Raw genomic sequence first — 16691 nt, forward strand, 5'->3', positions numbered from 1 at the left:
GAGTAATTAGAACCATTGAACAAAGCTGGTCTAGAAACTGATTGACCTTCTAAAGATGTAAGACGAAGTGGGGCTGCCATGGGATCTTATCTCTTAAGCTATTAAGCTTCGATAAGTCAAGAGCTAATGCTCTAATACCAGATTGTGCGTCCCGTATGTGTATGGCACAACCTAAGAGGGGGTGAATTGGATTTTCAAAAAATAAAATTTAACTTTTAAAATCAAACTCAGAATTCTTTAGCAGCGGAAAAGCAATGCACTTGTCAGAATAAGTTATTGATTACAACTTCCTCACAATGCCCTTATGCAGAAAATAGAAAGACTTTGCAAAGTACAATTATTGATTAGAACTACTTCACAATTTCTTATGCAATATCAAAACTACTTTATGAAGAAAAGCTATTATGTTTAGAACTTCCTCATAAAGTTTAAATAATATAAAAGACTATGTGAGAGACAGTTATTGAAATCTGAACCGCTTCACAAAGCTTCAATCAAGATTAGAAAACTGATTAGAAACCCAAGTAGTGAAATATACTGAAAATAGAAGAACAATTTAGAACTTCGTATATTCACTGAGCAAAAGTCCAGAGTTCTAATGTTCAGAAAAGACAAAGCTTATTTAGTTTAGAACATCAAAACCTTTAACAACTTTAGCATTTCTAAAAATATAAACAGAAGTGTGTGAGTAAAATAGTATCAAGTAGAATTTCAGAAAATAAAAGATTAACACAGTGATTTATAGTGGTTCGGCACTAACTCACCTACATCCACTCCCCAAGACTCATCTTGAGATCCTCAACTATGCTATCTCTTTTCAAGGGTAAGAGACAAACCAACAGTACAAGGCAATAGATCAACTCCAAGATCTACCCTTTGTCCCACTAGATTTTCCAAAGGTTCTAGTTAACCTCAACCCTTTTTGTTTTTGGTAGAGTATAGAAACTCACATCAAGACATTAGAATCTCTCTCACAGAGAAGGTCGCTTGATAACCTATTTCACAATAGATTTTCACCTAAGCTATTACACAAATGTTTATCAAATAAAAACCTGTCTACTAAAGATTACATAATCTAAATAGACAGACAGAAATGCAAATATAAGCACAGGAAAAACAGTTTTTAAGAATAGAATATCGTTTTAGAAATCAGAACTGTTTTTCAAAAGAAGTTGTTATAAAATTTCTTTTCTCTTTTAAAGATAAAACGTAAAGTATTAAGATGAAAAGAAATAAGGGGGTAGAAAGTAAGTTTTGAGAGATAAAAGATATGATCAATGGACGAATACTCTTAAAACGAAAACTCTTTTCACCCACATCTTTTAAAGAAAAGACGACTTTTATAGAGAGGGATGAGAATCTCAGATTTAGAAAGTGAAATCCCTTTTTCAAATAAGAATACTGACTTTTCGTTTTAGAAGATACGAAAATCTTTGTTACCAAATCTTTTGAGTCAATATTCTTTCTTTTTAGTAAGCAAATAAAAGAAAATCTAACTTTCCTTTAAAAACAAGATTTTTGAAAATAAAAGAAATCTTTTTTCAAAATAAATATTTACCAAAAACGATTTGAGATAGAATCTCTTTCATTTAGGTAAGAAGATAAAATCAAGATTTTGGATCTCTTTAAAAAATTTGTTTTTGAAAATGAAGAGCATAAAAATCTTATTCGATTTATTCTTATTACCAAAATCGTTTGAGACAAAGTCTCTTTAATTTAGGTAAATGAATAAATTTCGAACCTTTATGAAGATAGTTTTCGAAAAACTAAAACAAGCTTTTTCTAAGATATTTATTACAAGATCTCCTCCATTTTAGGTAAGATAAGCTTTTGATTTTTAAGGAATTGTTTTCGAAAAACTCTTTTGATAAAGAGAGAAGAAATTAATTTTGTGCTTATAAATGGATGTTCTCTCTATCCTACAATGAATCCTAAAAATCTAACCACTAAGGTCTTCAATAGTCTTCATGATCCTTGAAATTGTAGGACTTGCCTTGTTTATTTATTACCTTCCTTATATAATCTACATAAAAAATATTATAGCACAAATAATATAATTTAAATTTATTTGTTTTGCTTTAATCATCAAAATCTCGAGATAAATATTTGACCTTTGAGCCAACACCTCTGGCCAGAAAATCTTGAGCACTTTCTTCTATATCAACATAACTCTCACCAGGTTCATCACAGTACGATTCTTGCGTTCGACCACTCCATTTTGTTGTGGAGTATAACCTGTGTTCAATTGTCTCTTTACTCCATGATGTTTGTAAAATCATTGAACTCTGCAGAGTTAAATTCTCCTCCTCTATCTATTCTTAAGCATTTAACAAGCATTCCAATTTCTTTTTCCACGAGTATTTTGAAACATTTAAAGTGATAAAATGTTTCTGATTTTTCTAAAAGAAAATAAGTCCATGCTTTCCTAGAAAAATCATCTATGAAACACAATAAATACCTCTTCTGGTGGCTTGAAGCTAGTGTGATAGGACCACAAAGATCTGCATAACTAAACCCAATTTCTTAGTTGCTCTCCACTGACTCTTTTTAGGAATTGGAGTCCGATGTTGCTTGCCTTTCATGCATGCCTCGCAAGTGACACTTGAAGCTACAATTTGTGGCAAACCTACGACCATATTTTTGTATTTCAAGGTACATAAGCCTTTGTAGATGAGATGGTCATAGTGGTAGTGCCAAAGTGTTGACTAATCTGTATTACTAATTTGGAGACACCTTTCTTCATTTGTTGTGACAGGTGTTTCAGCAAGCAAAATGAACATTTGGTTTGCACTCATAATGGATTTCGCCATTTTTCCTCTTTGTGGATGATACTGCACACTTCGTCTTTAAATAGCACTAATACTCCTTATCCTGAAGTTGCCTGACGCTTAATAGATTATTTTTTAGTTCAGGTACCCAATACACATCTCCAACGGTATAGCAAATTCCTTTCAAAAATAGTTTCACAGCTCCTTTTCCAGTAACCTTCATTCTAGTATTATTTCCAAGCTTGACAGTGTGAGAAATAGTTGTGTCCAAGCTTAAAAGTATATCTAGATTCCCACACATGTGGTTTGAACATCTAGAATCTAAGAACCACGCATCACTCCTCTTTGCTTCATGTAGTTCTACATATGCCAGTACCAGCAACTCATCTTCCTATTCCAACTCTGCATAATTTGCTTCCTTGTTCAACTTTGGACATTCATGTTGGAAATGTCCTAAGTCGTGACATCTATAACATTCAATAGTTGCTTTGTTGAAAGTTGTTCTCCCTCTTCCCCGTCCCCTTCCTCTGTAAGGTACTGTCCCTCTATTTCTTGTTCCAGACCGGGCTTATACCTTCAGAACTTGATCCTCATCATCATTGCTTGTCCTTCGAAATTTTTGTTCATGCACCACTAATGTACTCTATAATTCATCGATGGACATGTTGTCAGTAGCTTTTCAATCTTCGATGGACGCTACAACATATATGAACTTCTTAGTTAGGGTAAGCAGGATTTTTTGAACAATCTTTGTGTCAGACATATCTTCTTCATTGCTCCTCATCTTGTTGGAGACCATCATCACTCTTGCAAAATACTCATTAATGGTTTCATCTTTCTTCATTGCGAGAACCTCAAACTCTCTTCTTAATGAGTTAAGAAGATATTTCTTCACCATTAAATTTCCTCCAAACTTTTGTTTCATTGAGTCCCAAACTGTGACATCCCGACCCGGCAAAACGATCCTAAGAGGGCGGGTAGAGCAAAGCTCCTAGCTAGCTTCTACAATGGCAGGCTAGCTAGGGTAGTGGAATGCGGGACATAGGAATGAATCGAATCATATATGGAAAAGGGGGAAACTAATCATTAGAGGCATCTTTTGGTGGAATAGCTGGAGAGCTGGAAGAACTCTAGGGTTAAGCGTGCTCGCTTAACAGAAATCCTAGGATGGGTGACCTCCTAGGAAGTTTCCCATTTCATCTGCGGGACAAAACCGTATGGATCCTGCCAATCTTGTATAGGGGATTTGGTTTGATCCAAAGCGGACAATTCCTCTGGTGATTAGAGCCAGGCATGACAAACGATATTGGTTGTGCGATAATCCAAGATTTGTTCAAAGATAGTTCGATCAATTGCCTAGAATAGATAATGCTTGATTTGGTGATCCTTAGTTATAGCATCATCAAGTTGTGCCTGTTGCGCCTTAATCAGCCTCGTTCCTACTGTTAGTTCTTCAAAACCATTCTCCACCAAGCTCCAAAGACCTTTTGCCCTGAGAAGATTTCCATTAGTTCACTCCAGTGATCATAATGACCGTCGAAGTGAGGAATCTTCGTCAAAGTCTTGTCTTCACTCATCCTCTCAGTGTTTGATCACTCGAAGTCTGCAACTTCTTTTCTACAAGCCTAGTGGGGGTTCTGATACCAATTGTAAAGTATTAAAACCAAAACAACTAATACAGAAACATGAACAATTGGAGTTATGAGTGATAATTTTATTGAAGCAGCTCTTTGCTATATATAGCCTTACATCATACAAGAAAGAGAAAATTCAGACCACATATTTCGTTAAGTGTTTTTCGATAACAAGAATAAAATAAGATAGATAAAATCTCTAACAAACCCAGAAGAATAGGCCTTTATTCAACAGTCCTAAACTCAAGCAATTTCTTCCAACATTTGCCTCTTCTTCTTTTTTTAGATATCCTCTTAATAAATTTTTATAATTATAAATCCTACTTTCGTCTCTAGGCTTAGTTGAGATGTATTCAAACCAAAGGAAAATTATTTCTTTTACAAATGATTGACTAAAGAAAAGATGTAAAATATTTATGGAAATGAAAACAAAAAAAGTAAAATCTTTTTTGTGGGTCCCGTATATGTATGGCACAACCCAAGAGGGGAGGTGAATTGGGTTTTCTAAAAATAGATATAAATTTTAGAATTTTAAAACAAATATAGAATTCTAAGTGCAGCGGAAAAGTAAAGAACTTGTAAGGATAAGTTATGGATTAGAACTTCCTCACAACATTCTATTCATGAAAATAGAAAGACTATACAAAGTGTAGCTATTGATTAGAACTGCTTCACAATGTCTTATCCAATATCAGAATTGCTTTATGAAGGAAAGCTATTGAAATTAGAACTTCCTCATAAAGTTTAGAAAATCATATACGACGGTGTGAGAGACAGTTATTGAATTTAGAACTGCTTCACAAAGCCTTAATCAAGTATTAGAACTACTTTATGATGTAAAGCTATTGTAATTAGAACTTTCTCATAAAGTTTAAAAAATTAATTAGAAACCCAAGTAGTGAATATATTGTGAATAGAAGAACAGTTAGAACTTGGTATATTCACTTATCAGAATTCCAGAGTTCTAATATTCAGAGAAGATAAGACTTATTCTAGTTTTAGAACATCAGAATCGTTAACAACTTGAGCATTTCTAAAATATAAACAGAAGTGTAAATAAAGTAGTATCAAGCAAAACTTCAGAAATTTAAAAAAGATTAACACAGTGATTTTAGTGGTTCGGCACTAACTCACCTACATCCACTCCCCAAGACTCATCTTGAGATCCTCAACTATGTTACTCTTTTCAAGGGTAAGAGACAAACCAACAGTACAAGGCAATAGATCAACACCTAGATCTACCCTTTATCCCACTAGATTTTCCAAAGGTTCTAGTTAACCTTGATGTTTGTCGGTTCCACCAAATTTAAATTACTGAATTTAACTGTAGAAGTGGTGAATTCAGGTCGAACCTTAGAGACTGAAATCTTAATTTTTGTGTTTAAAAAGAAGGGGGGGTTTGTTTGTGAAAAATTCAACTTAATAGTTCAAAAAAAATTAATTAATTAAACTAAAGCAGTAATGCAAATTGATGAAAAACCAATTCAAGGTGATTTCTAATCCAATGCACAATTGATCATAGACAACTTATGATTTAATTACTCTTTGAATACTTAACTGAAATTTACTAAAAAGCATGATAAATTCCCAAAACTCCACTATTTCGTTAACTTGAGCCCAGCACCCTCATTAACTCTAATTATTAAATGATTATTAAGCAATCCCTTTCTATTTAATAAAAGCATTAAGAATCACAAAGTAGTTAAACTTGAACAACAATTTATAAAGCATAAACCATTTAATTCAACCCTATTGTCTCTATAGATTATTACTGAAAACCTGAAATATAATCAGTAATACCTAATTGCTACTAACATTCAAACTTTCATAACAATTACGGATTATGAAATCTGAAATAGCACTTAATCCTACCAAACAGTTCACTAATAGGCCTTTTTAGCAAAGAATTCAATAGAATCAACTAAATAAGAACAAGAAACAACAGATATTCAAGAAGAAACTACTCATTTTAAAACCCGAGTCTCACAAAAGTGCAAGGATGATAAATCCCTTGAATTGGTGTTGTAAAGAAATTAGCCACTCATAATCATGGCTTCCAATCACCAAAACAAAGAATAAAGAACAAAAACCTGGATTAATAGATGAACTAAGAGAAGAATAACGTGCCTCCTTGCTGCTGTAGAATCACTCCATATATAACACCCTCCAAAAGGAAAGAATCCCTAATCAATGGGAAATTCAAAAGCAGTAAACAAAAAATATTTGTGTTCTGATTTCTCCCCTGTTTTTCAGCATCTTCTACTCTAAATCAGGCTCTAACTCCTTCAATAAATTTGAAAATCTCTCTCTCCGCTTTCTAACGAGCTAAGGCTCGCCCAAAACGGACCTCTACAATAAGAATATGACCTAAAAAAACGAAATCAGATTGAAGAAGAAATTCTACTCAAAACGTTAATCTTCTATGACATTTTTGAAGACCAAAACAACTTCATTTCATTTAATTGTCCTCACAACAACTGTAGGGCTGTCTTCTAAGAATTCAATGGGCCTGGGCTGAGTTAGTTTGGACACTTGGAACTCCAGATATGAAGTCCACAACAGAACAGGTTGTGCTTAGTTATACAGCACATAGCTTCAAATTCAGAGCTGAATTTGATCAATATTGAGACTGAATTAGCTTCTACTCTTTGACAATTGTAGAACTTTATTTTCATCTTTCAAGACGTCAAACGGAATCCAATTTGAAGGTCTACAACTCCAGATATCCCTGAAAAACTGAACAAGGGTCAAGATAAAAAAAATGCTGGAATTTTACCAATTTAATCATATTACTCCAAATGCAACTAAAATAATGTCTAATTGGTAAAAATTGTCTAACAAAGTGAATTAAGCACATAAATAACCCAAAAATGCATACGAATATAGACAATAAAAGCACTTGATAATGCACTTATCAAACTTCCCCACACTTAATCCATGCTTGTCCTCAAGCATGACTTAAAACTCAACAAAACATAGCTCAAACATAAGGGAAGAACTCTTCTCGACCCTAAACAATCCTTATGAGAACAATCGGAAAAATAAAGTCAATTACTAAGCAAAGTTAAATTGACTAAGTTTGAATGAAGTGCAAGCAAGACTAATAAGTTGAATTTAGACTCTCCTAAACATAAAATCCAAGGCTTGAATATATAAAATTAAGCACATGCAACAAAAAGTTGATAACCGTTCCTCAAATAATATTTGGTAACTCACCAAAGTACAAAAATTCATCGCGACCATACATGCAAAGACTAAATAAAAACAAAAGAAAACTCTTTATTCTTCTTTTTTTTTTTTTTTCACCGACTCTTTTTTCAACATACGCTTTTTTTTTTTTTTTTTTTTTTGTCAAGAAGCTTGAGCATTTATCGTGTGCTTGAGTTGTCATCATATGGTACCCACTTACGGGTATATGAAGTCACGAGCTCAAGTGGCTACTAGCACTGCTCTTTACCCATTATTGGGCAGCGAAGCGATCCGACTGCTACAAGTCTTACACTGTGTTGACTCATTTCGACTTTTCTCTTGACTCAAAAAACACATACACATAAAAGGCTCATCTTTGTACCTAGGTATCCTACAAAGAATTCTAGAAGTAACGGTCAAAATTTAGCTCAATAAAAATAAACTCAAGCCTCAAATTCTAGGTCTAAAGAGTCACAAATTTAACAAATTATTCAAAAATGCACAAGAGTCAAAAACAGTCAAAGTGACTTAGTTAGACTAATTGAAATTGCTTTTCAACCTAGTTTGAAGGACTGTTCAAACCCAAGAATAAAATTCTTTGCAAGTTTAGTTTTTCGTAAAAAATTAGAGTTTCAAGTCTTACTTAAAGGACACAATAAACCCTTGGAGTAATCCCAAAAATCAGCTCAAATCATTAATCAAACAAAAATATTACTCAAAATTCATGGGATAAGTGCCTGACATCTAACTCAACCATCATAATCAAATGGCAGCAGAAACAAATGAGCAAAATAAGTTGTATGGCAATAGCTATTTAACAAAAGAAAGCTCAAAATTTCAGCAATATGCCATCATAAATTCAGCAGCATTATTATACCATGAAGCATAAAATCATAAAAAAAAAAACACCCCTAATAATAAAACCCTTCCCCACACTTACTTTACACATTGTCCTCAATGTGGACAAATTACAATTAAATCACAAGAGGAAGGTCTCAAGAGTAATAGAAAACTGCCCTGTTTCGCTGAAATTTACTCATCAAATAAATTGCAACCAAAAGCCAAGCTGTTGTCCGGTAAAGGGTACCTGCTACAAAATAAAATGCAAAACACAAGCCAGACAAACAAGCAAACAAGTGAATGGCTGGTCACTTTTTCGACGAAAATTATTAACAATATCAACCATATGCAACACTTGTTACCTATCCAGCCCTGCACCTGAAAATCAGTTCATTTACAATGTTCAAATCCTAACATTATTCAAAATTTAGGCACAAATTATCAACACAAGCTTAACCGTTTCCGAGTCAATAATTAACTCAAGGAAATAGCAGAGAATTAACAAATCAACTAATCTCTTAGGAACTTTAAATTCTGAGGAATCTGCACAAACCTAAGAAAACTAAAAATGCCTAATATACCAACTAAAATCCAATTTTAGCAATAATATGAGAACAGAATAATGGCAGTGCAGTCTTAGTGTAAGTAATCAAGTCAATGAATAAAAGCAGAATTTCCTATCAGTATTCAGTCATATTTACCATTATTGACTAGCACAAACCTTTATAAGACTGAATCTACTAACTCAACAAAAACTTAATCACAAATACACCATTTAATCATTCACAGAACATTTATCCCAAATTCAGAATTTCCTCAAACCTGTATAATTTGCAACAGAACCAAAACAATCCGAAAGGAATATCAGAAAACATACCTGGGTAGAGTAACTAAAAGAATCCATATAATAAATATATAGCAAAAGGAGGAAGATGACATTATTTATTGCAAATAAATAAATAAATAAATAAAATAAAGCAAAATCTGGGTTGCCTCCCAAAAAGCGCCCTTTTTTTTGTCGTCGTTAGCTCGACATGGTCACAGCATCTTCTTCAATCTAAATAATTGGATCACTCAATTTGATTTCTTCCAGTGAATGCTCTTGGAAGCCTTCATAAAATGGCTTGAGTCTATGGCCATTGACTTTGAACACCTTCTTAGTTCCTAAACTTTGAATCTCAATAGCACCATAAGAAAACATATTAGTAACAATAAACGGACTAATCCAACGAGAACGCAACTTACCGGGCATTAACTTTAATCTAGAATTATACAATAAAACTTTTTGGCCAACCACAAACTCCTTTTTTAAAATTTGTTTATCATGAAATGCTTTTGTCTTTTCCTTATAAATCTTAGAATTTTCATAAGCATCAAGACGAATCTCCTCTAACTCCTGCAATCGTAACTTTCTTTCCACACCAGCAGCATCTAACTCAAAATTACAATTTCTAACAGCCCAAAAAGCCTTATGTTCTATCTCAACAGGAAGGTGACACATCTTACCAAAAACCAACCTGTAAGGGGACATACCTATGGGTGTCTTATAGGCTGTCCTGTAAGCCCACAAAGCATCATCAAGTCTAAGGCTCCAATCCCTTCTATTTGGCTTCACCATCTTCTCTAGGATAGACTTCCCCTCTCTGTTTGATACCTCAGCTTGCCCACTTGTTTGAGGATGATAAGCTATAGAAACTCTATGAAAAACACCATATTTCTTTAATAATGCCTCCACAGCTCTATTGAAAAAATGAGTGCCTCTGTCACTGATCAAAGCTCTAGGAATTCCAAACCTGCTGAAAATATTTGATTTGACAAATCTACAACAACTTTAGAATCATCAGTTCTGGTGGCTTTAGCTTCCACCCATTTGGAAACATAATCAACAGCAAGTAATATATAAATAAAACCAAAAGAAGAAGGAAATGGACCCATAAAATCGATTCCCCACACATCAAAAATTTCACATACAAGTATTGGGGTCTGATTCATCTCATTCCTTTGAGATATACTTCATATTCTTTGACACTGTTCACAATTTTTACAGAAAATATATGCATCAAGAAAAATGGTAGGCCAATAAAACCACAATTCACTATCTTTCTACCTGTTCTCTTAGGTCCAAAATGACCACCACATGCAAATGAATGACAAAAAACAAGAATTGATTCAATCTCATTACCAGGGACACATCTCCTAATAATTTGATCAGAACAAAATTTCCACAAATATGGTTCATCCCATACATAATACTTAGATTCACTCTTCAATTTTCTTTTTTAGCTCTACTTAAATCAGAAGGCATAGTCTTAGTAACAAAATAATTCACCAAATCAGCATACTAAGGGATCATACCTTGTAATTTCAACAATTGCTCATCAAGAAATAATTCTTGTAAAGGAATTGGATCCTCTTGTGTCACCAACCTGCTCAAATGATCAGCTACCAAATTCTCAACACCTTTCTTATCCTTGATTTGTAGATCAAATTCTTGTAAAAGAAGAATCCATCTAATTAGTCTTGGCTTTGCTTCCTTCTTTGCTAAGAGAAACTTTAAAGCTGCATGATCAGAAAAAACAATCACTTTAGAATTAAGCAAGTATGACAGGAATTTATCTAAAGCAAAACAATAGCTAAGAACTCTTTTTTCAGTTGTGGAGTAATTGCGCTGTGCAGAATTCAATGTCTTGGATGCATAATAAATCACATGAAAAAGCTTTTCCTCACGCTGCCCTAAAACAGCCCCCACCGCATAATTACTTGCATCGCACATAATTTCAAATGGTACAGACCAATTAGGAGCTTGAATAATAGGAGGTGTCGTCAGTGCTGACTTTAACTTGTTAAAAGCCTCCTTACATTCTTCACAAAACTCAAATTTAACATCCTGCTGCAATAGTCTAGATAAAGGTACTACTATCTTGGAAAAATTCTTGATAAACCTTCGATAGAAACCTGCATGACCAAGGAAAGAACGCAATTCCCTCATAGTTGTGGGGTATGGTAAATTCACAATTAAATCAACCTTTGACTTGTCTACCTCAATACCTCTATTAGAAACAACATGCCCTAAAACAATTCCTTGGTCTACCATAAAGTGGCACTTCTCATAATTCAAAACCAGATTTTCTCAATGCATCGTTCAAGAACAGAATTTAAATTATGTAAACATGCATCAAATGAATCACCATACACTGTAAAATCATCCATGAAAACTTCAATGCAATTATCAATAAAATCTGAGAATATGCTGACCATACATCTCTAAAATGTTGCCAGTGCATTACAAAGTCCAAAGGGCATTCTTCTAAATGCAAAAGTTCTAGAAGGACAAGTGAAGGTAGTCTTCTCTTGATCCTCTGGTGCTATCACAACTTGATTATACCCCGAAAAACCATCAAGAAAGCAGAAATAAAACTTACCTGCTAACCGCTCAAGCATCTGATAAATGAATGGCAATGGGAAGTGGTCCTTTCTAGTTGAAAAGTTTAACTTGCGGTAGTCTATGCACATACGCCATCCACTCTGAATCCGTGTTGGAACCAGCTCATTGTCTTGATTTGCTACAACCGTAACTCCTGATTTCTTTGGCACGACTTGAACTGGACTTACCCATTTACTGTCTGAAATTGGGTAAATCACCCCAGCATCTAATAGCTTCAAAATCTCCTTCTTCACAACTTCCATCATCAATGGGTTCAGCCTCCTTTGAGCTTCTCTACTTGGCTTAGCATCATCTTCTAACAAAATCCTATGCATACACACCAATGGGCTTATACCTTTGATGTCAGCCAATGTCCATCCAATTGCTTCCTTATGTATTCTTAGAACTCTTGTCAACCTTTCTTCTTCAATGTTAGTTAACTTACTTGAAATGATAATTGGAAGTGTATCATTATCTCCCAAGTAAATATACTTCAAATGCTCCGGTAATGGTTTGAGTTCAAGAACTGGTGCATCTATAATAGAAGGCAAAAATTTTGTATGATTAGGTAAATCAATCCTAGAAACCTTGTACCTTTTTGGAACTAATGGTAATGACTACAATTCCATTACTGCATCTTGAATTTCTGCACTTAGGAGCTGGTTTGTACTTTCTTCATGAATTCCTTGACTAATCACTACTTCTAACTCATCCTCCTTGCTCAACTTAACGACATTCTGCACACATGAATCAATTACATCAAGAGAAAACACAGAATGCTCATCAACAGGATGTTTCATAGCATTAAAAATATTAAATTTAACTACTTCCCCCATCAAATTCCATGGTTAAAGTGCTAGCATCCACATCAATTTTAGTCTTGGCAGTTTTAAGAAAGGTCTACCAAATAAAATCAATGCAGAATTTGATGTCGAAACACTTTCCCCCATATCCAAAATATAAAAATTTGCTGGAAAAATTAATTGCCCAACCTGCACCAAAACATCCTCAACTACACCCATCGGGTACGCATTAGAACGATTAGCCAATTGAATAATAACACTAGTTTCCTTCAAAGCATTTAAATTCAAAGTTTGAAAAACAGAATGCGACATGACATTAATAGATGCTCCCAAATCTGCCATTGCTTTCTCAATTTTAGAATCACCTATTCTACATGGGATGGAAAACGAACCTGGATCCTTACACTTTGGAGGTAATTTTCTTGAATGAACGCTGACACATTTTCCCCCAACAGTAATTTTTTCATTATTTCTAAACTTTCGCTTTGTAGTACATAATTCCTTAAGGAATTTAGCATACCTGGGAATTTGCTTGATTACATCAAGTAACGGTATATTAACCTCTACCTTGCTGAACATCTCCAAAATCTCTTTCTCTTGTTCTTCCTTCCTTGTCTTGGCCAACCTACTAGGAAATGGAGGAGGAACAACAAAATTATTAGCATCATTAAGTTTAGAATTTACCTTTGAACCTTGCTTGTGCTTCTTTGTTGACTCTTTTACAACTTGATTATTAACTTCTCTCCCACTTCGCAAAAGTATAGCACTAGCATTTTCTTTAGGATTAATCACAGATTGCGATGGAAGCTTACCAGAATTTTGAGCTTCAAGTTTGCTCACAGATGAAGCTAACTGACCAATCTGCTTCTCTATATTATGAATACTAGTCCTAGTTTCCTGCTGAAACTGTTGTGTATTAGTAGCCAAAGCTTTAACAATATCATCAAGTGACATACCTTGATTTTGAGAGGAAGAAGATGGTTGATTCACTTGTGGTCTTTGCTGTTGGTAGCGATTTTGCATTGGCTGATTCCCATAACTCAAATTCGGATGGTCTCGCCATCCCGGATTGTAAGAATTAGAATAGGGATCATACTGCGTTGTTGCTGCCCAAAATTTCCTACTGCATTGGCTTGCTGCACTAGTTCATCCTCTTGAAGTGTAGGACACATATCAGTAGCATGACCAGGAACCATGCAAATTCCACATGTTTTAACAGCTTGCATATTTCCTACAGCAATTTGTCTAACCAAAGAAGTTAAATCTGAAATTTGTTCTCGAGATTAGACGTACTTACCTCATTAACCTTCTTGGACGTGTGATCCATTCTCATTCCAAACTGCTAGGAATTTGCTGCCATGTTAGCAATTAATCTTTTTGCATCTTCCGGTGTCTTGTCAAGTAAAGCACCTCCACTACTAGCATCTACCATATTTCGATCCATCGGCATAAGTCCCTCATAAAAATATTGGATCAACAGCTGCTCAGTAATTTGATGATGGGGACAGGTTGCATAAGGTTTCTTAAACCGCTCCCAATACTCATATAAACTCTCTTCACTATATTGCTGAATGCCACAAATGTCTTTCCTTATGTTGGCAGCTCGAGATGCTGGAAAATACTTCTCTAAAAATATTCGCTTCATCTCATTCCATGAATTAATCGATCCAGAAGGAAGGTAATACAACTAGTCCTTAGCTTTGTCTTCCAATGAGAAAGGGAAAGCTCGAAGCTTAATTTGCTCTTCTGAACTCCTTGAGGCTTCATGCTAGAACACACCACATGGAACTCCTTCAAATGTTTATGCGGATCCTCACCTGAAAGTCCATGAAATTTAGGCAACAAATGGATTAGACCAGATTTTAATTCAAAAGCAACATCTAAAGTAGGAAATTGAATACACAAAGGTTGTTGATTTAAATCAGGTGTTGCCAATTCTTTTAAAGTCCTCGCTGCCATGGTTTCAATCTCAGGATCCGAATCTGAAACTGATTCCCGTGGAGAATTATTTACACTGTTCTTAACAGTCCGTTCAGACGAATATTCACTCAAATTAGCTTCCTTAGCTAATTTAGCTAATTTCCTCAAACGCCTAGTTGTCTTCTCTACTTCAGGATCAAAGAGAATTTCACCAGATTGAGAACTTCTAGTCATAAACCAAAAATCTTGAACGCTCCTTCTTCAAAAATAATACTGCTCTTTTCTCCATAAACCTGAAACAACAACACTAAACCAAGGTAAAACAGAAACTTAAATAAAATAAAAACACAAAATTTAACAAACTTTCAATCCCCGACAACGGCGCCAAAAATTTGATGTTTTTCAGTTCCACCAAATTTAAATTACTGAATTTAACTGTAGAAGCGGTGAATTCAGGTCGAACCTTAGAGACTGAAATCTTAATTTTTGTGTTTAAAAAAGGGGGGGGGTTTGTTTGTGAAAAATTCAACTTAACAGTTCAAAAAGAAAATTAATTAATTAAACTAAAGCACATAGCTTCCACCAGATATGAAGTCCACAAGAGAACAGGTTGTGCTCAGTTATACAGCACATAGCTTCAAAATTCAAAGCTGAATTTGATCAATATTGAGACTGAATTAGCTTTTGATTCCTCTTTGACAATTGTAGAACTTTATTTCATCTTTCTAGCGCATCAAACGGAATCCAATTTGAAGGTCTACAACTCCAGATATCCCTGAAAAACCGAACAAGGATCAAGATAAAAAAAATGCTTGAATTTTACCAATTCAATCATATTACTCCAAATGCAACTAAAATAATGTCTAATTGGTAAAAATTGTCTAACAAAGTGAATTAAGCACATAAATAACCCAAAAATGCATATGAATATAGACAATAAAAGCACTTTATAATGCACTTATCAAACCTCAACCCTTTCTATTTTTGGCAGAGTACAGAAACTCAATTCAAGACATTAGAATCTCTCTCACGGAGAAGGTTGCTTGATAACCTCTTTCACAATAGTTTTTCACCTAAGCTATTACACAAATGTTTATCAAATAAAAACCTGTCTACTGTAGATTACAGAATCTAAATAGACAGAAAGAAATGCATATATAAGCACAGGAAAAACAGTTTTTCAAATTAGAAAATCGTTTAGAACACATAACCGTTTTTCAAAAGTAGTTATAAAACTTCTTTTCTCTTTAAAGATAAAAACGTGAAGTGTAAAGATGAAAACAAAAATGGGGGTAGAGAGTAAGTTTTGAGAGATAAAGATGTGATCAATGAGAGAATGCTCTTAAAACGAAAACTCTTACTTCCTCACGTTCAAAGAGTGAAGAATTCCTTTATATAGAGAGCTTCGTGTCTTTAGCTTTTAGAAAGTGGATATTTCATTTTGAAATCAGAATATTTGCTTTCCTTATTTAGAAGATACGAAAATCTTAGTTACCAAAAATTTATCTTATCCTTTTGGTAAGAGAATAAAAGAAGATTTTACTTTCCTTTAAATAAAAAGATTTTCGTCAGCATTTTATTTTGGAAAATATTTTTTGAAAAGATACTACCTACTAAAAACGAAAGATTCTTCCTTCGTTTTAGGTAAGAGAAATAAATTAAAATTCTTTAGATCTTCAAAGGGAATTTCTGAAAAATAAAGTGTATGATTTATTACCAAAATGTTAGAGACGTAATCTCTTTAGTTTAGGAAATTAAATCATTTTGGTTTTTAAAGCATATTTTCGAAAATAAATTTTTGATGAAAAATTTATTTTGAAGAAACTAATTTCCGAAAAATATTTTTGATGAGAGAAAAATTAATTTATGTGCTTATAGATGAATTTTCTCTCTATCCTACAATGTATCCTAAGTGCCTAACCACTAGGGTCTTCGCATATCTTCACACACACTATGGATTTTGAAGGACTTGCCTTATTCGTTTTCTTTCCATAGGAATTATGCATAAAATAATATTAGCACAAATAATATAATTTAAATTTATTTGTTTTGTTTTAATCATCAAAATTCCAAGATTAGAACTTGACCCTTGAGCTAACAATCTCCCCCTTTT

General features: G+C 33.9%; 1 protein-coding gene, 1 non-coding gene and 1 pseudogene across 2 annotated transcripts; 1 reads left to right on the top strand and 2 right to left on the bottom strand.

Annotated features, from left to right (window-relative positions):
* Positions 1-3159: 3159 nt before the first annotated feature.
* Positions 3160-4345, bottom strand: LOC149492015 (uncharacterized; annotated as a pseudogene).
* Positions 4346-11695: 7350 nt separating this feature from the next.
* Positions 11696-13612, bottom strand: LOC149492016 (uncharacterized). The gene is made up of 3 exons (XM_089716925.1): positions 12848-13612; positions 12526-12592; positions 11696-12390 (listed from the first exon to the last, which is right to left on the bottom strand). The coding sequence occupies exons 1-3, from the start codon at positions 13610-13612 to the stop codon at positions 11696-11698; spliced, it is 1527 nt and encodes a 508-aa protein (XP_089573051.1).
* Positions 13613-14148: 536 nt separating this feature from the next.
* Positions 14149-14255, top strand: LOC149492017 (small nucleolar RNA R71). The gene has a single exon (XR_016319179.1). It is a non-coding gene; the product is annotated as a small nucleolar RNA R71 (small nucleolar RNA).
* Positions 14256-16691: the final 2436 nt, after the last annotated feature.

This window comes from Jatropha curcas, unplaced genomic scaffold (assembly GCF_041381405.1).
Source record: "Jatropha curcas cultivar XTBG-Jc1 unplaced genomic scaffold, XTBG_Jcur_1.0 HiC_scaffold_167_pilon, whole genome shotgun sequence".
NCBI lineage: Eukaryota > Viridiplantae > Streptophyta > Magnoliopsida > Malpighiales > Euphorbiaceae > Jatropha > Jatropha curcas.

Excerpts from the sequence above, each read along its gene's own strand:
- LOC149492016 (XM_089716925.1), bottom strand. The coding sequence starts at position 13,612 with ATGTCACTTGATGATATTGTTAAAGCTTTGGCTACTAATACACAACAG. Across the intron at positions 12,593-12,847 it reads TTGAGGATGTTTTGGTGCAG|AATGTCGTTAAGTTGAGCAA; the intron begins GTTGGGCAATTA and ends TCATGTGTGCAG. Across the intron at positions 12,391-12,525 it reads TCAAGGAATTCATGAAGAAA|ATGCACCAGTTCTTGAACTC; the intron begins GTACAAACCAGC and ends CTTCTATTATAG.